The 23,609-nt window shown below is 36.6% G+C and overlaps 1 protein-coding gene across 3 annotated transcripts in view; it reads left to right on the forward strand.

Annotated features, from left to right (window-relative positions):
* DCP2 (decapping mRNA 2) overlaps nt 1–23,302 on the forward strand; it is a 50,424-nt gene extending 27,122 nt beyond the window's left edge. Inside the window, exons 5-11 of one of the 3 annotated variants that reach the window (XM_060009027.1) lie at nt 3,761–3,913; nt 4,039–4,151; nt 4,251–4,358; nt 6,517–6,655; nt 9,399–9,509; nt 13,270–13,321; nt 15,468–23,302. In XM_060009027.1, coding sequence (XP_059865010.1) covers nt 3,761–3,913; nt 4,039–4,151; nt 4,251–4,358; nt 6,517–6,655; nt 9,399–9,509; nt 13,270–13,321; nt 15,468–15,631 — 840 coding nt within the window. In that variant the 3' untranslated portion in view covers nt 15,632–23,302. Of the gene's footprint in view, nt 1–3,760; nt 3,914–4,038; nt 4,152–4,250; nt 4,359–6,516; nt 6,656–9,398; nt 9,510–12,327; nt 12,558–13,269; nt 13,322–15,467 lie in introns of those variants that run through there. The other 2 variants (XM_060009028.1, XM_060009029.1) reach the window with 2 other exon arrangements.
* The last annotated feature ends 307 nt before the right edge of the window (nt 23,303–23,609 follow it).

The following is a 23,609-nucleotide window of genomic DNA, read 5'->3' on the forward strand; positions in this document are numbered from 1 at the left end:
ATCCTCAAAAAATTAAATTACAACTACCATATGATCCAGCAATTCCACTAGTGGGAATATATCCAAAGGAAATGAAAATGCTAACTTGAAAAGGTATCTGCATTCTTATGTTCATAGCATTTTTTACAACAGCCAAGACATGGAAACAACCTAAGTGTTCATCGATGAATGGTTAAAGAATATGTGGTATGTTATATTCACAATGGAATATATTTCAGCTGTTAAAAAAAAAAAGAATCCTGCCATTTGCGCTATGGATGGACATTGAGAGCATTATGCAAAATGAAATAAGTCAGACAAAGACAGGTACTGTATGGTCTCACTTACATGTGGAATTTGAAAAAACAAAACTCATAGAGGGAGAGATCAGTTTTGTGGTTATCAGAGGGTGTGTGCGTGTAGAGGAGAATTGTAGGAAGCTGGTCAAAAGGCACAAACTGAGTTAGAAGATAAATAAGTACTAGGGATGCAGTGAACAACATGACTGTAGTTAACACTGCTGTATGATACGTATGTAAGTTGCTCAGAGAGTAGATCCTAAGAGTTATCATTACAGTGAGTTCTCATTACAAGTCAAACCGTTAAGCTGTACACCTTAAAGTTAAGCAATGGTATATATCAATTATATCAGTAAAACTGGGAAAAATTTTATGGTCATTCCTCAATATATACAAAAAGTTAATTATGTTGTATATCTGAAGTTAATATAATGTTAATTATATCAATTTAAAAAAATTTTAGTCATTCTCATGGGAATGTAATTGTCATTGTGCTTCTAATTTATGTATCTCTGAAGTCTAATGATGTTGACCACATTGTCATATTCTTATTGGCCATTTGAATGTGCTCTTTTATTAAGTACCCACTTACATGTTACCCATTTTTTTAAAAAGTTGGTTTACTTGTCCTGTGGATATATAGGACTTTTTAATATAGTCTGGATTTGAGTGTATTGTGAATGTCTTCTGGTTTATGTCTTCCCTTTTGACCTTCTTAATGGAAACTCTGAAGAGAAACAATTTTATGTCACTGATGTGTAAACTTTCAGGTAAACCAGTCCTAATTGTTACAGTTATAAATCTAATATCCATCCTGATTGATTTACAATTAAAACAATTTTTTTTAAGCTATGTCTGAAGCAGTAGAGTAGGGTAGACCTTAGTTGCAAAGAAAAGGAAAACCAAAGTATCTGGACTTTCACTCCAGATAGCATACATGAGTTGTGAAATAAATCCACAATTTGTAAAAGAATTTTATTTTGGAAAAGGTGTATAGTTTTGGTTTAGGACAAGAAAACTTTTTTTTTTTTTGGTAGCATATCTGTATTTCTGTTCCCACTCTGTCATTTCTAGAAGTAGGAAATACAAATAATGTCTGTTTTTTCTATATACCATAGAGCAGTTTTCAAGTAAGTATATTCACCTAGTATCTTGAAATTAGGGAAAGGTAGTATACAGAAATGAGTTAGGTGTCGTAGAGGAGCTTAAATTGGGAGTTACAGTCTACACATGTTTGAGACAAGTATAGATGTGCCCTTGTTGGGGAAGGTAGAAAGATGTACCTTTCTCTTGTCAGATGTCCTGGCAAGAGAAGGAGGGAAGAGACAAAAAAAAAAATGGATAGAAATATCTCCTTCACACCCATACCTTGTAAGAGATTCAGGCCTGTGCATGTTCTGTCCCACTGATTGGTTAGAAGGTGCTGAAACTAGAGGCAAGAGGAGGAACGAACTCCAGTGTAAAAGATGCACACTGGTTACTAGACACTAAAGCTCCAAAGCCTTTTCATTTGGGGGTGAAGTGGGGAAGGACTTGGTCACAGAACACAAATGTTATCTGAAGGAGAACTTTAAGGCTAGAAGATACCAGTGCTTTTTAAATTTTAAGCAGAAGCCCGGGATTTTAATCAAATTAAGAATGGCTCCTCTGGCTGAAGGAAAAGGTGAGGGTTAGATGTGACATTTTATTCCTGAGATTTACGCTCCTGCAGTCCTTGAGGCACGGTGAGGAAAGGCAGTTTTAGAACCATTAATCCACTTCACTAGTTCTCATTTTTAGTGCATTTACAACACCTCCCCACACACACACGTGCAAATGTGGTTGTAGCTATACTCTTGGAATCTGCCCACTTAACTATTAGTATTAATCACATTCCGTTTTCATGTTTGAGAAATGGTTTTCTTTGTGAAAGACGGGGGCTCCCAACCCCTGGGCCACGGAATGGTACCAGTCAGCAGCCTGTTAGGAACCAGGCTGCATGGCAGGAGGTGAGCGGCGCCCACCCAGCCCTGCAACCCCGGTCCGTGGAAAAATTGTCTTCCACGAAACGGGCCGCTGGTGTAAGACACTTTTCATTCTGTAGCTTGGTATACATATAGATTTGTGGTTGCGGTGAATAAAATCCATACGGAGTTCCCAGTGACTTCCCACAGAGTGGGAACCACTGATGTATTCTAACATCTTAAGGGTTCTGGACCCAATTACATTGTGTGTGTGTGTGTGTGTGTGTGTGTGTGTGTGTGTGGCAAGTTTTGGACGTCAGCTGGGTGTCCTACAATTCAACTCAATTCTGACGCTATCTACCTGGAGATAGCATCCCATTCCACATGTTAAGGGCTCAGTCCCATAAGACCCTCCTTTGCTTCAGATGCCAATCGCAAGTCCAGGTTGTCATTTGTGCTTCTGAGCTCCTCCTTGGGTTTGATTAATTTGCTAGAGTGATTCGCAGAATTCAGAATTCAGTTTTTCTTACTAGATTATCAGTTTATTGTAATAAAAGGATATAACTCAGAAATAGCCAAATGGAAGACATAAATACATAGGGCAAGGTATAGGGAAAGGGCAAGGAGCTTTCATGCTCTCTTCTAGAGCACTGCTATGCCCAAATCTTCATGTGTTCACCAAACCAGAAACTCTCCTTTTGGGTTTTTAGGGGGGGCTTCATTTCATAGTCATGATTGATTAAATCATTGGCCATTAGCGATTGAGCTCAATCCCTGGAGGTGTGGGGGAGGAGGGGCTGAAAGTTCCAGCCCTCTTAATCACCTGGCGACCAGCTTCAGTCCTTACTCAATCCTTACAGGGGCTTCTTAAGTCACCTAATTAACATAACAAAAGACACTCTTGCTTTCGTCACTTTAAGACATTCCAAGGGTTTTAGGAGATCTTGTACCAGAAAGGGGGACAGTGACCAAATATATATTATTGTAAGTCACAATTTCCCACGTTGCCCTTCACTGAATAGGTGAAGAAACTTAGGCTCAGGTATGCAAGGAGGTTTTTCCATAGTGAACAGTTCAACAGAGGCACAGCTAGAACTAGACCCTGAAATATTCTGACTTTTTCCTTAGTGGTTTTTAAATGAATGAATGAATGTATGTATGGCTGCGTTGGGTCTTCGTTGCTGCGTGTGGGCTTGTCTCTAGTTGTGGCGAGTGGGGGCCACTCTTCGTTGCGGTGCGCCGGCTTCTCATTGGGGTGGCGTCTCTTTGTTGCAGAGCTCGGGCTCCAGGCGCGCCGGCTTGGTTAATTGTGGCATGTGGGCTCAGTAGTTGTGGCATACGGGCTTAGTTGCTCCGTAGCTTGTGGGAATCTTCCCGGACCAGGGCTCGAACCCGTGTCCTCTGCATTGGCAGGCAGATTCTTAACCACTGCTCCACCAGGGAAGTCCCAAATTTTTGTCTTTGATATAAACAAATTTTAATGAACTGAAGGTCTAACAGCAAAACTTGAAAATCATCATCCAAATTTGTTATTTCCAGGTCTTTGAAGAAACTGGTTTTGATATTAAAGATTATATTTGTAAGGATGATTACATTGAACTTCGAATCAATGACCAGCTTGCTCGTTTGTACATCATTCCAGGAATTCCAAAAGATACCAAATTTAACCCGAAAACCAGAAGAGAAATTCGGGTATGTAATTGAAAAGTATTTTCAGATTGCTGGACAGTATCCCAATTAAATGATGTAGGAAATTGCTTTTAGAAACTCCTTGATAATAAGTAACTAACAAAATGAATTATTTTCTTGTGTTTCAGAACATTGAGTGGTTCTCCATTGAGAAATTGCCCTGTCATAGAAATGATATGACCCCAAAATCCAAACTTGGTTTGGCACCAAACAAATTTTTTATGGCCATTCCTTTTATCAGGTATGTTCGTATTTCTTTAAATACAAAACTTCATAAATTCTGATAGTGAGTTTCTTTACATAGCCAAGTTTTAAAATTGAATTCTTAATGTTTCCATAGACCGTTAAGGGACTGGCTTTCTCGAAGATTTGGCGATTCCTCAGATAGCGACAATGGATTTTCCTCAGCTGGTAGTACACCAGCTAAACCCACTGTGGAAAAATTGAGGTAAAGAAATATATGCGTAGGATTCTGACTTTTTGATAGTTTTTAATGCAGTGACATTTTGCTTATAAAGTTTGTAGAGGTGTTGGCTTCCTTTTTGTAGGTACTATTTTGTTACTGGTCTCACAAATAATTGAAAAAAATTTTAAGGGTTTTTGATGAGAGGTTAGTGGAATTTGGAAAGGAGCTTCAGGCATATTTTAAAATGGTATACATAAGAGCTTATCAACTTTTTAGATGGATAGATAGACTATGAGGAAAAGACAAAAATCCTCTGTATGTATATTTATACTGTTACTTCCCTGTTCTCATATCTTTACTTTAGAAATAATTGAGTTTCTGAAGATGGTTGAATGGGGGGAATAGATTGAAGTTTGTTTTTGTGTAGAGGAGATGAGGGATGCTGGTGTATGTATAATTTGTTCAGAAAGATAGCACTGTGAAGGCTTGGGCTTGCTTCTTTTCTTTCCCTAGCCTAGACTGTATATTATAAAGAGTGACTATTACATGGACATGAGCCGCAAAGAGCATTTTCTTGGTTGGAATGTAATTATATCCAAATCACAATTATAGAGTAGGCTGAGTAAGTAATTTTCTTAAATAAGTATATGTATTTGTAATCAGCTTGCTAGAACTTTGCCTTTGTTAGGTTCAGAGAGAGTTGCTTTTTATACTTTCTCTAATTTAGGTGTTCTGTTTTTATCCCAGAGCTTTAAAAAGTAAACAATAGGAGTAACACATCTGCAGTCAATATTTTTTAAACACATAGGGAATATGCCATTTTAGTTGAATTTTATGAGGATAGGAGATTAGACTAAATGCCTTGAAAGGTCATTTCTGCCTTTCAGAATCTATGATTATAATCACCAAATTATATACTACTAAACATAAGGGAAGCAATAAAAAGGAAAAAGAGTAAAGTAGACAGGAATGTAGTCAAGATTAAAAAAATCCAATCACTACTAAAAAGTCATGAAATAGTGACACTGTTTGAAAAGAAATTGTGTCACTGTTCATATTTGGGAGAATCTGTCCACCATAGTGTGTGATAAGATTCCCACATATTTCAGCCAGTGTTAGGGTTTGTGGTCCTAGAGAATGGAATGAGACAATAAATAACTTCTTTAACCAAATTTCAGGTTGCTTAGGCAGGGTGGTGTCTGTTTTTAGCATATAGAATAACATCTATTGATGTGTTGGAGGAAATATCTGGGTTTTGTCTAAAGAAAGAGTAGAGAGTCTGCAATTTAATTACAGTTTTTAAATGGGAAAGGGGACAGATTCTGAAATATTCAAAAACAATCTTACTATAATATGGATCTTGGGATCAGTGGCTCTGGACTGTATTACACATGTATGTGGTACTACAGAATACGATTTCTTATCTTTACTACAAACTACTGTTACAGTTGGTTTCTTTTGCATAAGTATTTGAGACTGGATCTTTATTTAATTTGCTTCTCCATCGTTTTTGAGCTCCTGAATTTTTTGCTGCACAATGTAGCTTAATTTTTCAGATCCTCTTCCAGCATGGCCGGGGTCCGTAACTGACCTGTGCCAGATCAAATTCCATACTTAAGCATCCTAGTAAAGAATTGAGAATTGAGTTGTCTGTCCTGTTAAGAAGGAAGATCCACTGACATTTGTTTGTTTCGACTAGATTGATTTATTGAATTTATTTCTAAATTTATGAAAGAATTATTTTCTTCAGTTGTGTTTCTTTTTGCGGGGTGGGGGGGCATGCATCACAGCTTGCGGGATCTTAGTTCCCCAACCAGGGATCGAACCCGTGCCCCCTGCACGGGAAGCGCAGAGTCCTAACCACTGGACCGCCAGGGAACTCCCCAGATTTTTAAAAGTACAATCATTTATAGGGAGGAAGTGGTATCAATAAATTTAGGAAACTTTGGGATTAAAAATAACAAGAGTATTAATTCATTCAAGAAATATGGAATGCTAGGCACTCCTCTGGGTGCTGGGGGTAAAGTGATAGGCAGAGTCAACAAGAATCCCCTGCCCTCATGGAACTTATACTCCAGTGGGCAGAGATAGACAGTAAATAAAGTAAAATTTGTAGTCTGTAAGATAAACTAACAGGTGTTAGAAAGACTATAAGTGAAAATTTTCTGATCTGATTTTTATTTTTTAAATCTTGGTGTAGTCGAACCAAATTCCGCCACAGTCAGCAATTATTTCCTGAAGGTTCTCCCGGTGACCAGTGGGTAAAGCACAGGCAACCACTGCAACAAAAACCATATAATAATAATCATTCTGAAATGTCTGACCTTTTAAAAGCAAAGGTGAGTGATACACATTTAAAGATTTTCATAACTTTAGCTCATTTGACTTTGGAATGTATCTGAGTTGAGGAATTACAGATTAACAGTTGTAGAGTTCTGAATTGTTAATCCAAGGCTCCTGTGTTTCTGACTTGTGATTTGAAGTAGGGATGAGACTCCTTAACCTTTACAGCTTTGGTATTAATCCAGTGTAGTAAGTAATATGAATTAACATCTGATTTTGGTAAATATGCTACCAGTGAAAGGTTCATTACTGTGTTGTATTCTGGTGTATGATTATATTACAGTTTATTTATCCATTCTACTCTTAGTGGACATGTTTGTTGTTTCCACTTTGGGGCTTTTACAAACCATACTGCTATGAATATTTCTGTACATGTCTTTTGAGGAACATACACAGTTCTTTTGGGTATATAGAATTGGGTAGAAATGTTGGAGCAGTGGATATGCCTATGTTCTTGAGTATATACTCAATATTCTCGGGTAATTTATATCCCCAGCAAAATATATGAGAGTTCCATTTGTTCCACATCCTTACTAATCCATGGTAGTATCTGCCTTTATTACTTTAGCCATCTATTTGGGTACCACTGTTTTTATTTTCATTCTTTTAAAAATATACTGGTTTCATCAAAATTAAAAACTTTTGTGCATCAGAGATCACTATCAAAAGAGAAGAGACAGCCCATGGAATGGGAGAATTTGCAAATCATATATCTAATGGATTAATATCCAGGATATATGGAGAACTCCTACAATTCAATTACAAACAAAACAACCCAATTAAAAAAATGGGTAGACACCTTGAATAGACATTTCTTTAAAGAATATATACAAATGGCCAATAAGCACATGAAACGATGCTCACAATCATTAGTAGAATGCAAATCAAAACCACAGGAGATACTATTAATACCCACTAGGTACGAAGTAATAAAAATGTAATTAAAAAATGGAGAATAATAAGTGCTGACAAGAATGTAGGGAAATTGGAACCCGTGTCCATTGCAGGTGGGAATGTAAAATGGTGCAGCTGCCATGGAAAACAGTTTGGATGGTTCGTCAAATAGTTAAACATAGAATTACCATATGACCCAGCAATTCCATTCCTAGGCTCATACTCAAAAGAATTGAAAGCAGGGACTTAAACAGGTAACTTATATCCCAGTGTTCACAGTAGCATTATTCATGATAGCCAAAAGGTGGAAACAACCCATGTGTCAACCCATGTGTCTGTCAGCAGATTAATGGATAAACAAAATAAACATATAGAGGAATATTATTTGGCCTTAAAAAGGAATGAAAGGGACTTCCCTGGTGTTCCAGTGGTTAAAACTCCACGCTCCCAATGCAGGGGGCCCGGGTTGGATCCCTGGTCAGGGAACTGGATCCCTCATGCTGCAGCTAAGACCCAGTGCAGCCAAATGAATAAATAAATATTTTTAAAAAAAAAAGGAATGAAATTATGATACGTACGTGCTACAACATGGATGAACCTTAAACACATGCTAAGTGAAATAAGCCATACACAAAAGGACAAATATTGTATGACTCCACTTACATGAGGTGCCTAGTATAGACAAATTTATAGACAGAAATTAACTTGAGGTTACCAGGGCTGAGGGACAGGAGGGAATATGGAATTATTTAATAGGTACGAAGTTCTGTTTAGATGATGAAAAAGTTTTGGAGATGGATACTGGTGGTGGTTGCACAACATTGTGACTATACACTGCCACTGAGTTGTACATTTACAAGTGGTTCAAGTGCTAAATTTTATGTATATGGTACCGCAATAAAAGGTAAATACCGAGAAGAATGGGATGAAATTGAATTAAAAGTCTGTGGTAACATGACTGCTGTATTTCCCTACCTTTCTTTCTTTAAATTAGCTTGTTGTTTTCAAGCTATTTTAGGAACTGCTTAATTTTTTCTGTAGGTAGATAGAATGTACATAAATGTATTTTTATACATTTTATAATAATAATAAAATTATTCTGCTCACTGTTTTAGCTAGTCCTCTTAAATAGCTGTCTTTTTAAGACCTCTAAGGCCAAATTAATGTTTAAAAACTTTGTGTTTTAAGTTAAACTTAGAGTTATTTTCTAAGAAAATTAACTCGTTAAAGCAGTATAATAGCAAGATGTCAACTACTGCATGTTTCGGTTTTAGGTCTAAATTTAGGGATAATGGCCCAAATTTTAAAAACCAGTTGTCTTTATTATTTTGTATAAAAAGAGATTATTAATTTAAAAAATCCCTATTTGTTTATTAATAATTTAAAGCAGATTTTAGGGTAACAGTGATCACATCGGCTGCCTGTTTCCAGCTTTAAGGACTGTAGTCAATGGGCCTAAGTGTTCCCTCACAGAGAGGTTTTCTTTGGCAGTCACATAAGGTTTTCAAAGTTGTTCCTCTCCTTGCTCCCATTATTCTTTTACTCCTCATGCTTGTAAACACAGTCTGTGAGCAGAAATGGCATAAGGCAAGAGGTGTGGAAAGATTCCTAGGGACCATTATATTTGCTGTTTCATATCTTTTGAGGACTCTTGCTTTGTGAAGCACTATCTTCTATAAGAAAATATATTGATAGTGGTTCTCCAGTGTTTAAGGAAGGTTTTGGGTGGGGGTGCTTTGCTGAACTCTGATTCAACCAGCTAAATACATTCATAGGGGTATATTGTTTTATCCTATTTCATTATGCTATAGGTTTACATTTTATTTCTTCTTATTGGAAAAACAGAGTCAAAGTATGAGGGGAAATGGCAGAAAACAGTATCAAGAGTCACCTAATCAAAAGAAAAGAACAAATGGGGTCCACAGCCAGCCAGGCAAGCAGCAGAATCCCTTGATGGTAAGAGTTAACAGCTCTCATGCTAAGAAGGCAGTTCACGCTTTTTAAGATGGGGCAAGGGCATTGGCGAGACACGTTGAATTGATATATTGACAGGATTTTTATGAACCTGCTGTGTGCGCACTATTCACCCACTAAAAAAATCTCTGCCTACTCTCAATTATAGGTTTATCACATTGATTCAAATGTGCAACTGATCTTTACTTTTTATGTGGGTATTTATTTATCTATTTATTATTTTTTAAATTAATTTTTATTGGAGTATAGTTGATTTACAATGTTGTGTTAGTTTCTGCTGTACAGCAAAGTGAATCAGTTATACATATATCCACTCTTTTTCAGATTCTGTTCCCATATATAGGTCATTACAGAGTATTGAGTAGAGTTCCCTGTGCTATACTGTAGGTTCTTGTTGGTTATCTATATGTGGGTATTTAGATTTATTTTAATACTTTGGAAACAGTGTGTAGTCAACCCTGCTTTCTAGACAAGTCCTAAGTATTCTCTCTATATTTTTCTAAATAGAGTCTGTATTATTTTAATGAAGTTAAAAGTTTGGAATAACATCACAGTGTTTTTGTTTTCTTCAAGTTGATAGAATTTAGAAAACGAAAATAAATAAAACACAATACTCATAGCCAGTGTCATAGTCATTAGACTAGGCTGAAAGACAAATACGTGTGAGCATTTTAAGGCATTTACTTCCATTCTTTTAGTCTGTGTTCCAGAAGGTAATTCATAAACTGGTAAGTCTCCTTGCTTATCTTTTCTGTAAGTCCCAGTATTTCTTTCCTTTTTTTAAAAGATGTATTTATTTTATTTTTATTATTTTTTAAAATTAATTAATTTATTTTTGGCTGTGTTGGGTCTTCATTGCTGCACGCAGGCTTCCTCTAGTTGCAGTGAGCGGGGGCTACTGTTGGTTGTGGTGTGCGGGCTGCTCATTGTGGTGGCTTCTTTGTTGCGGAGCGTGGGCTCTAGGTGTGCGGGCTTCAGTAGTTGTGGCTTGTGGCCTCAGTAGTTGTGGCGCACGGGCTTAGTTGCTCCGTGGCATGTGGGATCTTCCCAGACCAGGGATCGAACCTGTGTCCTCTGTATTGGCAGGCAGATTCTTAACCACTGCACCACCAGGGAAGTCCCAGTCCTGGTATTTCTATGTTGAATTTTCTTATTGTATCTTCACCTATTTTTCTTTCTTTAACAGTGGGTGATAATAGTAATTTCAAGTTTTTAACAAAAGTATTTTCCTTGAATTCCCTAGGTGCTGTTGATTTAACTTGGGGTGTATTGATTCCACTAGCAAGCACATGTTAAAGATCAGTTTACTGTTAGACTACTTGCCCTTTACTATTATTGTACTCCACTCTGGTAGAAATAGTGACAAGAACAAAGAAGAGTCTTAATAGATGGTCAGAAGGCTTTTAATCTCATTCAACATCTGTCCCTAACAAAAGCTGCACAGATTAAAATGATAGTACTATACAAATGTAAATTCTCCTCAAATTAATACATAGATTTAATTCAATACCAATCAAAATCCTTGATTTTTTGGGAGGAACTTCACAAATGACTCATATTTGTCTAAAAGAACTTGAATAAATTTTTTATAAGTTCTTAAAATAAAGTTAATGATGGAGAACAAGTATATGAACAGCTTATAAGGGAAGAACTAAAAGTGACTGATAAATGTATAAATGTGTAATCAAAGAAAGTAAAATAAAACAGGATGCCACTTTTCCTCATTAGATTGGCAAAGATGAAAAGATAGCCACTTATGTATTGTTGAGAATATTGAGAACCCTTAAGAATTGCTAATTGGTACAGCCTCCTAGAGAGTAGTTTGGCTATATTGAAAGCCTGAAAAAGTTCTTACCTTGTTTCCCTAGAAGAGAAATTTAAAGAATATTCACTCCATTGCTCTTAGTTATGAAAACATGGAAATAATCTAAATATCCAAGAAGATAATACTAAATGCAATATCGTAGATCTATGCCATAGACTACCATGTAGTCATTAAAAGTGATGGTGTAGATGTGTATTTATTGAAAAAGGAATATGTTCCTAGTATATACATTTAAAAAGTGGGTTATATCCTTTTTGACCCACCTCCTAGAGAAATGGAAATAAAAACAAAAATAAACAAATGGGACCTAATGAAACTTAAAAGCTTTTGCACAGCAAAGGAAAACATAAACAAAACAAAAAGACAGCCCTCAGAATGGGAGAAAATATTTGCAAATGAAGCAACTGACAAAGGATTAATCTCCAAAATTTACAAGCAGCTGATGTGGCTCAATATTAAAAAAAACAAACAATCCAATCCAAAAATAGGCAGAAGACCTAAACAGATATTTCTCCAAAGAAGATATACAGATTGCCAACAAACACATGAAAGGATGCTCAGCATCACTAATCATATGTATAGCTGATTCACTTTGTTATAAAGCCAAAACTAATAACACCATTGTAAAGCAATTATACTCTAATAATATGTTAAAAAAAAAAAAAGATCCTGCAGGGCAAAGGCAAAAAACTACAATGAGATATCATCTCACACCGGTCAGAATGGCCATCATCAAAAAATCTACAAACAATAAATGCTGGAGAGGGTGTGGAGAAAAGGGAACCCTCTTGCATTGTTGGTGGGAATGTAAATTGATACAGCCACTATGGAGAACAGTATGGAGGTTCCTTAAAAAACTAAAAATAGAACTACCATATGACCCAGCAATCCCACTACTGGGCATAAACCCTGAGAAAACAATAATTCAAAAAGAGTCATGTACCAAAATGTTCATTGTAGTTCTGTTTACAATAGCCAGGACATGGAAGCAACCTAAGTGTCCATCAACAGATGAATGGATAAAGAAGATGTGGCACATATATACAATGGAATATTACTCAGCCATAAAAAGAAACGAAATTGAGTTATTTGTAATGAGGTGGGTGGACCTAGAGTCTGTTATACAGAGTGAAGTAAGTCAAAGAGAAAAACAAATACTGTATGCTAACACATATATATGGAATCTTAAAAAAATGTGGTTCTGAAGAACCTAGGAGCAGGACAGGAATAAAGACGCGGATGTAGAGAATGGACTTGAGGACACGGGGAGTGGGAAGGGTAAGCTGAGATGAAGTGAGAGAGTGGCATGGACATATATACACTACCAAATGTAAAATAGAGAGCTAGTGGGAAACAGCCGCATAGCACAGGGAGATCAGCTCGGTGCTTTGTGTCCACCTAGATGGGTGGGATAGGGAGGGTGGGAAGGAGACGCAAGAGGGGGGAGATATGGGGATATATGTATATGTATAGCTGATTCACTTTTTTATAAAGCAGAAACTAACACACCATTGTAAAGCAATTATACTCCAATAAAGATGTTAAAAAATGGGTTATAGAATACTATGTATAGAATAATTCTGTTTGTTACATAATTATATGAAAATACATTCACACATATCTTCATAGAAAAAAAGCTGGAAAGATGTACTGGAGTTTTAATAGGAATTATCTCTGGGTTGAGAAATTTAATGAATAATTTTCTTGTTTTCTGGTGTTTCCATATTGTATGTGTATTCAAGAGCTAAAAACAGTTTTAGGCTTAAAAAAATAAAAATAAAATTAAAAATACCAATGCAAGGTGGGCATGGTGATTATATGGTTTAATTCTCTTCCTGAGAAATTTGATACTATATCTCCTTATTTATAATTGAAATAACTGGAGATGGTATGTTGTGTGTTTGTGTTTTTTAATAGAAATGTGAAAAAAAACTTCATCCACGAAAGCTTCAGGATACTTTTGAAACAGGCAAGTCATTTTCTTTTTAAAATTTCTGCTGGTTGGGATTTGGTTTGGTTTTGAAGTAACCTTGATTTTAGTGGTGCATGACGAACTGTGATAGATAAGCTGAAAGAGTTGCACATGGTCTGTAGAGAGTTCATATATATGGTCAAGTTCTCTAAATATGAAACTGGCTAAAATAAATTTATTTAAATTATTTGCCCTTTCACTGTGCTATTTCTTTTGCGAATGTGAAGCCTTGGTGCTGTGCATGAATATTGTAAATAAATAAATAATTGCTTAAGGGTTAGACAGGGAGTAGACCCAAGTAACATAATGGTGAGGAGAAACCTCATTCTCACATATATGTAAGGGGAGTGCTAACTTCAGAAGGGAAACATTTCCCCCTTACTTGAGGTAATGATCAACTTGTTAAGATGGTACTAAGGATAGCTTTTATTAAAATGACATTTGGAACTTCTCCACCCTCAGTTATGAAGAGTAGGTGTGTGATCTGATTTGGAAAGTAATGTTGAGGAATGTAGAAAGCTCTTTGTAAATACTGATTTAATAGATGTCATTTGGAAGTGCAGTAGGCTATTTTTTTCTTCGGTCCTGTTTTGAATGGTATGAAATTCTCTGTGCAGTAGGTAAGCATTTATTTACCATCTAGATTTAAGGCTTTCATATAGAAAACTCTTAAGAATTGAAAAGCATTATAATTATATTTTCTTGCATTACTGTTTATGATTTAAGCAAGATAGAAGCTATATTAAAAGAGATGCTTTGGGGACTTCCCTGGTGGTCCAGTGGTTAAGACTCCGTGCTTCCAATGCAGGGAACGTGGGTTCGATCCCTGGCTAGGGAACTAAGATCACACATGCCTGCGGCACGTCCAGGAAAAAAACAGAGAGAGAGATCCTTTAACCCTGTTTTGGAAAATTAAGTGTAAGAAGTTGGAACTATCATTAAGTTATGGTGGTAGAATTCCTCTTAGTTGGACTTTTCTGGCCACCTTAGGTGGTGTGGGCATGATAGGCTGATAGTTGAAGTAATGTAACTTCAGAAATCAATTATTTCACAAAATCTTTAAAAAGCCATATGTTTAGGAACATTAAAGAAGGCACAGTATAATGTATATCCAACTTAGTTAGGCATGATTCAGATATATAAAATTTTGAGTTGTCTTGAGAAGGAAGTATAAAAGTGTTCTTATCCTGGGAAACCTCGTATCAGACTTTATTTCTGCCTCAACCTTTTGGTGTCTATTCCAAACCTACTTTCCTGGTCAGGTCCCTGTTCTACTTTAAGGGGAAAAAAAAAAGCCCTGATAAGTTGGAGTTCTGTTGTACTATGATTTTGAAAATTTGGATTTTTCTTTAGGTTGACATACTCACTGAATATTTAATAACCTCCAGCTTTATTTTTCTAGAATTGGAATCTTTACAGATCTTACATTGTAATTATAATTTTTATAATGTTTACATTTTGATCTCTATCAAGAAGCTCCCCTTATGTTGGCACAAAATACAAATATAGGTGGTAAACAAAGGTATGCCCAGTTTTAAAATTAATTATTTTTGGCTGTGTTGAGTCTTCGTTGCTGCACACGGGCTTTCTCTAGTTGTGGTGAGCAGGGGCTACTCTTCATTGCAGTGTACGTGTTTCTCATTGCAGTGGCTTCTCTTGTTGTGGAGCACGAGCTCTAGGTGTGCTGGCTTCAGTAGTTGTGGCACATGGGCTCAGTAGTTGTGGCTTGCAGGCTCAGTAGTTGTGGCGCACAGGCTTAGTTGCTCCGTGGCATGTGGGGGATCTTCCTGGACCAGGGCTCGAACCCGTATCCCCTGCATTGGCAGGCGGATTCTTAACCACTGCACCACCAGGGAAGTCCCTAGGTATGCCCATTTTTGAAAGCAGGTGAATATTAAGGGTCTTAAAATAAAGGCTGAGATTAAGATTTTGAATGTTTGTTTGGAATAAGCAATAATAGATTAGAAATTCACTTGAGTACCAGTTTAGGGAAAGGAAGATATCTTGGTGGTTCTACTTAGGTTAGATTTAGAGTGTGGGGAGATGAATATATACTGCACATGGATTCCTTTATAACAAAAGGTGAAGGGCAAGATTTGATTTCTTACTGTTACTGAGCTTATTTATTTTGTTTTTTAAGCAGATGCTGTATATGACTTACCTTGCTCCGGTGAAGACCAGTTGCTAGAACATGCCGAGGGCCAGTCTGTGGCATGTAATGGACGTTGCAAGTTCCCCTTTTCATCCAGAGCCTTTTTGAGTTTCAAGTTTGACCATAATGCTATAATGAAAATCTTGGACCTTTGATAGCAACAAATGTGTTGTGGAAGTTCCAAGATCAGAGACTTGTTGCATTTGAGTGGGTGTCTCTTTGAGCCTTACCTTTCTCAGGTGTTTTAAAGAAATGCAGGGAGGCAATGATGTTTCTGAAGAGATGTTCTATGTGCAGAAGAGAGAGTAGAAAGAAACATGAGTTTGCACTGTAAATGCAGTTATAACTTTTTATACATACGTACCTTTTCAGTGTTTGGCTAATGAATTTAAGTTGCTTTTTATGAGGGCATTTTTTTCTGTGTGATTATGGTTTTTATTTTGTATTCTGGTCAAGAAAATAGTGTTTGAGTCATCACTAACAGCTAAGTTAATGGGAATGCTCCATCAACCCATTACAGTGATTGTATTGATAACTACTAGTTTCCTTATATTGAAAATTTTAAAAGAAACTTAAAATACACAATTATTAAATGAATACAAGAGCTGAAATGTCACAGAAGTCAAGATTGCAGGTCATCTGCTTTGGTGGCATTTTGTGCCTATCTCTGCTTCTAACCACTTAGGTTTTCTAATCCTCCTCTGCTAGGAGTTTTGTTAAGGTTTTATTTAGAGTCAGCATCTGCTATACAATGTTCATGTTCAAAATGAACTCTCAGCACTTCATTAAAGGACAAAGTCCTCAGCCTGGAGAGGGACTGAGTTGGTTGGGCGGGGAGTTGATGCTCTAATTTTGAATTGTGCTGTGTGCAGTCAGTGAACCTGGGAGACCGCGGAGAGAGGGTAGTGGGGAGAGAGCACGGGGGCTGGGACCCCGAAACTGCTTTGGTCACATCTGCACCATCCTGCTGCCAGCCCCTTAGTATCATATGATGATTTTGTTCTTGTGAAACTTTATTCTGTATTAAGTTGTGTAAATATGTATGGAATACTGACATTATTAGGTTTTACATTGCATCTCAGTGTTGATCTCTGGAAACTGATGTTATATTAGGTTCCAATTTGCAGTAGTAGCAGAGACTGACACAATTTTATTAGCATGAAGCCCCTAGATGATGGAGCCAAAGGGAAGGGTATGCAGTGTACCCAAGTACAGATAAAGCATTTCACTAGGGGAGGATCAGAACACGGAAGTAACGTGTATAATTCACTCCTAGGAATGTATTTTGCTCCTTTAGGATTCTTAAATCCAAATAAGGATGGCAGTGCCCATTTAAAGAAGGATTTTAGCTATATAATTGAGGACAATCACCAGGGCTTTAAGGGGCTTTAGTGTTTGGGCTGCTTCTAACCTCATTGAAGGTGTTTCTTTGGGGGTTGCGGGGAGAGTGTGAGCATATGCGTGCGTGTGCTTCTGTCATGTGGGTTTTAAAAATCTTTTTTACATGTGGTATCCACAAAATATATCTCTGCTTGTAAATTTTATTGTAGAAATCTTTATTCTGTATAGATAGCCTATTTAATAGGGGTTTTATTTAACCCGGTGGGACTTTCAAAAGAAGTGCTATTGTAAGGAGTTCACTTGGTATTAATTTGCTTTAGCTTTTCAATGGCTTGATTTTAAAGGAGAAATTCTATTTATTAATACAAGTGTCACCCTCCTGGTGCTAAGCAGGATAATTCAATTATAGCAGTGTGTTTAGAATTAGGTTACTCACAATCCTGCGTCTTTTAATGTGACAAATTTGTGAATCCTTCTGTGACCTTTTAAAAATGCATTATATGATTGCATTAGGAAGCTCTTAACTGTTCTTTCCAAAAATACAGCTGCTTTGCTTGGGTCTCCTTGAGCCATATTTTTAGTTGGTTCCAGCGTTCCAGATTTCTGTTAAATTATGAACAGAAACAGTGAAAACTGTTTGCCTGGCAGGTAAATCATTTTCACTCATTTACTGCCATCTGGAAACTTTAATTTTTAGTGATTTTTGTAGGGGTTTTCCCTTTTTAAGTGAGTGCTTTGGTCAGTCTTTCTGGTGCCTCAAGTTGGAACTTGCAGCTCTCGATACTAAAGCAGAAGAGATTAGTTACCAGAAGTATGGCCTCCAATGGTGTTGAGCCTTTTCAGGAACCAACAGATGATCTCTTTTCGATAATGGTAGTTTAACTATGGTTAAATATTATTGCTGTTGTGCTGCTTCATTTAATGCACTGTGGGTGGAACAAAATAAGGGTCTTGTTGGAATGGAACTTTGGTAACTTGAGGCTTTTAGCTCTCTTGACAGTTTGAGATTTAAAAAAATGTTAAAAGATGCGATTTAAAGTTTATGTGTGTGATGTGACTTAACTATGCAGAAAATGTATAAGTTGGATGTACATGTTTTATGTACTTCTGCTATACTTATTCCCTCAAACCTGTGTATTAAGTTTCTCAGTATTCAGGTTACCTTGAGAAAGGCCATGCTTAGCATAGAACTAGCTTTCTCGATTGAGAAATTTTAGCACGGTTTGAAGAAATCAAGTGATAAAGGAGAGTGCTGAATATGCAGTACTTGACTTCTGTGTGCTGCGTTTTAAGAAGCTAGATGAGAAAAGTGTTGGGTTGGCTTCATTATGTTTTATGTCTTTGAGAGAACAGGTCTTTCGAATCCACTTTTTCAGTGTTCTTATGTTCCAGCCTTATATGTTCCAAGGTTCAGTGCACTGTGAATCTTTTATTTTTTAAAATTTCTTAGGTGCTTTTATGTGTAACTGTAGTGATTTGTAAGATGTTCAATGAATTGTTTTTGTACTTAACCATTGTAATCCAGAAGATAGGGGTATGGTTTACATGCTTTCAAAATTTTTGTTCAGAAATAGCAAATGAATGGTTTTAGGATTACAAACCGTGATGCTCTCCTGAGACATGAGCATTTGGGGAAGCGTGAGAACCTAATAGAGCTCTTTAGCATGGGTGAAATTTGAATGAAGATGTTTGAAAATTAAGTTGCTTTTTCATGGTTATATATAAAGGTGAGTTTCCTGTGCTGTAAAGGAATGGTGGTCACTGCTTGCTGCTTTGAACATGGATATCCTTATTTTTCTATTACATATCAATTAGTAAGTACAGATGATGAAGATGTATAACAAAATTTTATGCTATGAGATTGGGTTGGTATTTTGTCTTTTAAGTCTTTAGTAATTTGTATGTTAATATCAAAAAACTCCTCAAATCTAAGTGAATAGCATCCTTCCACAGGATTAAATTTTTCTATAAAACTTAATACATTGTGGTAGTCTTTAGAAAAGTTCAGGTCTGACTGCATATGTACATTAAAAAAATTAAAAACATTTCATTACGTATTCCCTCACCTTTTTTTTTGTTTGCTTCCAACAGTTAACTTGAACAGTAAGGAGCAAAGTTAGTTAAAAAATTAGACTTTTTGCCGAGTTATTTTTCTTACTCTGATGACATCTCTTGGCTTTTTATCTTTATTTTTGTACCAGTGGACCTCCCTCTGCCCACTCAGAGATTTTGTTTTGATTGACATCTATTGTCTTTGTATTCCCTGAGGCAGTGTTTTCTTCACATGTTAATCATAGTTAAAAGGTCAGATTTGTTAACATTTTTCTGATTGAAGAAAAATAAGTGTTACGTAGCAATTCTGACTTGGATATTTTCTAGCCTGGAGAAGGGGGCTCACGTGTCACTGTAACTTTAGATTAATGGTGAGCAGGACAAAGTCTTGTTCCATCTGAAGGTATCAATACCCTGTAAGTACCTGTCTCTAGGTAAACGGGTGTTAGTAAGTAACAGTTTTGTTAAACTTTATTCCTGATCATTTGGTAAAGCCTAGAGTTCCTTACTTTGTATTCTGTCCGTAGACTTTAAGATATATTTGTATAGTTGCCAAGAATTCTAAAAATGAGATTATGATGGGCTTTCTCAGCATCTTTTTCTTCTTAGAATTGAGTTGCTCTTGAAGTTTGTACTCCTCTGTCATAAAGATGGCAGATTGCAGACAGACAGTGTAGGTTCTGTCTAATGCTTTCAAAGTAGAGTTCTGGATTGCAGTTTCAAAAAATATGATAGGTTTATTATTATAGAATAAAAGTGCCCTGAAGGAAGAAGATAGCTATAGTTGCTGGGCAAAGAAAGCATGAAGAAGAAATTTTAGAAGATAAAATCAATTATTGAGTGCTGTATGATGCACGAGGCTAGAAATGTGATCATTGCCTAGCCCAAGCAGAGTCTAACATATGTGGCCATTACCAAGCGTTTTCTGGCTCTGGGTATAATTTTTTCTAAGTATGGTTGCCAAGCAATCCAGTAAATCTAATGTAATTTTTCTCACTTTAATGATCAGTGTTTGGGAGTCTGGTCCTTCCTATGCTGATCAGAAGTACACGGCTTTCTTACAGGAACGCAACCCAGAGTATACACAGCCGTAATCAGCTGTGTGTCATAGTCACTTCACATGGTAGCCATATATTTGTCCTGAATAGTGATGCTTTCCGTCTAGTTTCCTGTTGCAGACAGTATTTATTACTGAATTGGTGGTCTGTAGCTAGGGAACAGAGTAAAGCTACCTCCCCTGCCTAGGAGTGGACTTGAAGTGTTGGCTTCCACCAGCTTTGTTGCTCAGACTTTAACATAAGGTACAGAGAAGTGTAAACAAAAAACTACGATAAATTATGAAAGTTTTATCTTGAGAAAACGTTCATAATTGACTCTTTAATCTGGGTTCCTTATGAAATCACCAGTAAAGAGATTTCATTTGTCTTGGGTCTTCTGTTGTTAGCAGAGGGCATGGTCTAGCTATGGTAGCTTGAAAGCACAATCTAAGAGGAATTAACCTTAACAAGGTTGCATTAGCTGTGTAGTGCTGGTCAAGTGTGCTCTGGGAAAGGGACTGAATGCCGAAGTCAACTGCCTATGTTTGTAACTTTGTTTTGCGTGGACCCTCCTGTTAGTAGCCTTTAATCCTTCAGTCCAGTGGAAGAATAAGGCCCTGAACATATACTTGATGCTTTTTTGGTATTTGGGTGTTCTTTTGGTTATTGGCCTCTGTCCGGTGAGTGCTGTTTGAAGACCTATTGTTTCTTAATCCCTTTTCTGGGGTGACTGATCAGGAAGCGGCCATTGAGTCTGTCCCATGCCACCTATACCCTGTCCCTACTCCCCCCTGTCCCCTCAGTGCCCACCCCGTGTCGGTTTTTCTCTTTCGGTAAAAGAATCTTTTTTTTTTCCTTGTGATGCATCCCTATGGTGTATCTGCCCCTGTGGGAATTTACAAGCAGTGATTGCATCTTAACTTTGACCGTTGGGCCATGAGCAGTTAGGAGGGCTGTGGATGCCTGTGCTATTTTATTTTAGTCTCTCATGCAGGTAGCTGTCACATTGGTTTGGGAACAAAGGAAACTTCTCTGTAGTTCTAGGGCAAAATGGGCAGTATTCTGCTGGTCTTTGAGAGGTCTCAGTTAACATTCTTCGGCTGTGGACTTTTTGACAGGATGTAACATTTTAGTGTACTTACAATGAATTGAATCTGAGTTTCTAAAACAATCTATAGCTGCAAACGATGGTGTGAGACATTTTTGGCACAAATCTTCATTGTTAGTCATTTCTTAAGCTTTAAGATATTAGCTAGATCTTTGTAAAATGATATCTTCGCTTACTATGCTTTTGTGATATTTAGGAATAGATTGTGGATGGCAGGAAATGGAAGCAAAGGTTCTCAATTGTGAATGAAATTGAGAAAGGTAGTAACTATTCCTCAGCAGTTTGGTTAGTTAGATGTGTTAATATTGAATACTTTTGGAACAAATGAATAGCCGTACTCTTCATGTCTTAACACATATGATATGCACTGATAGAAAAGCACAAAAGACCTATCTGCAGAGTTTCTTTGTGCATTTCACTACTGTCCTAGGGCACTGCTGTCTCTGGTGGTCATTTTAGGTTTGTGTTTGGATCTTGCACAAGTACCTTTTAATTTCAAATGCGAGAGCCCAAAGAACTGATTCTTTAATTTCACTTTTTTGCTAATTTCATTTCAAAGTTAGGACAGGAGACAGGTAACCTGACTTCCATTTTATAAATATTATAAACTGTTTTTCTTCAGTAATAAATAGGGAAGGAAAATAAAACCATGAACTATTTTGCATATACATATATTTGTGTATATATATATGCACAATATACATATTTTTTCTAATTGTTTTTGAAGTTTGCTCATTAGCTTAATACTTTATAAAAAATTCATCTTTGCTAAATATTGATTCATACAACTCAGATTTTTAATTTTACCTGTTTAATGAAAATTTAGAAGTCTTATTTCAGAATAAAATGATTAATCAAATGGAATTATGGTTCATGTGTTAACTAAAGTGACCATCCAGTTTAGTTTGGATGGGAAAGGGAATAAGAATTGATTTCTTTATATTTCCTGCCTATTTCCAAAACAAGATTTGAAGTGTCTTTGATGCTGTGGAGACTAGGTAATGTTCATGGAACATACGTAGTCTTAAAACAGTTTTCTTGGGGGTAGGTTTTAGTCTGAAAAAGGTGAAGATATTTATGCTGAGTCATGGACTGACAAAATCTGGTAGAAAAAAATTGATGAAATGGTTTTGCTAAACATGATATTCCACTTGAGAAAACTGAACTTTAGAGTCAATGTGATAACTAAATAGGTCTGTAAACTTTATTCAGCAATAATTTTTGTCTCATGTAAAATGATTTAACATTTAATTTTTACCTTAATTATAGCAGCATTTTATTACTTTACCTTCTAGGGCATTTTAATGTTTCGAGAAAGACTGTGTAAGTAAACCATTGGCGTGATTCTGTCCATGGTAGTAATGAAGTGTTTTTTTTTTTTTTTTTTGCGGGCCTCTCACTGTTGTGGCCTCTCCCGTTGCAGAGCGCAGGCTCAGTGGCCATGGCTTACGGGCCCAGCTACTCCACGGCATGTGGGATCTTCCCGGACCGGGGCACGAACCCGTGTCCCCTGCATCGGCAGGCGGACTCTCAACCACTGCGCCACCAGGGAAGCCCAGTAATGAAGTTTTTGGTGCTTGTTTTGATTGTGAAACATTTAGGAAAAGCAGAAAAGGAACCCCCAAATCAGCCTTGTTGGTGCACCTTATAGTTCAATGAATTGATAACCTTTAGAGTGGTATTACTTATTGTGTTTTCAGGGCTTATTACATTCTGACTGAATAGTTTTCTCTTTTCCCCTCAGTGTTAATGAAAGGATAAAGATTTTACTTCTATTGATTTTTCACTTATATTGAGTGTGTCTATCATAAGTAAAGGATTTCCAGTGACTCATGTTTATGAATCAGGAGTTTAAATGTTTGCAGGATTACTGCACTTCCAAAGTTGACTAGAAATGCCAGCTGTATTCTCCACTGAGAAAATGAACAAAGTCCTGTGTCTTAACAGTTATGCTCTTTTTGAAAGCTTTTGATGTAAATAACACCATTTGAGAAATGAGAAACCTTCTATCTTAAATACAGTTTGAATGATGGAAGGTTTCCTTTGTATTTTAAAACATTTTTACAGTTGATTGATCAAATATTGGCTTTCTGTAAAAACATTATCATGTTAAATTTACTCTTTGTAGTGCAATATCAATAAATTTTGCTGCTTGGGCAGTTTTAATTACTACCTTAACCTGGCTTCTGCTACTGATACTTGTTGTAGGTTGCAAGTTGCTCATATTTTGGCTGCATCTCTCTGGACCAGTAAAAAAATGACAAGTATGAGATAAAGGTATGTTTATGTGATTGATAGGAGGAAATATTAAGGGTAGAGTGTCGTCTCTGCAAAAATGAAAACTGGTATGTATTCTCCATCTCAGTTTATGGTTTGGTTGTTGATTTTTAAAGCAAGGTTATATTGTGAGTTAATTAGATACATAAAATCCAACAATTCTTCAATTTGTATTAGAGCCTGGTTTTCTAAATAGAATGCTTGCCAGTCCTTGGATCTCAGGGGTCAGAGAAATACATTCTTCCCTACTAGAGACCGCAGCTGTATGATAGAAATTTTTATTTAAGATTTTAAGAAAGGAGAGTAACCAAGGTGTTA

Source organism: Delphinus delphis, chromosome 3, assembly GCF_949987515.2.
Source record: "Delphinus delphis chromosome 3, mDelDel1.2, whole genome shotgun sequence".
NCBI lineage: Eukaryota > Metazoa > Chordata > Mammalia > Artiodactyla > Delphinidae > Delphinus > Delphinus delphis.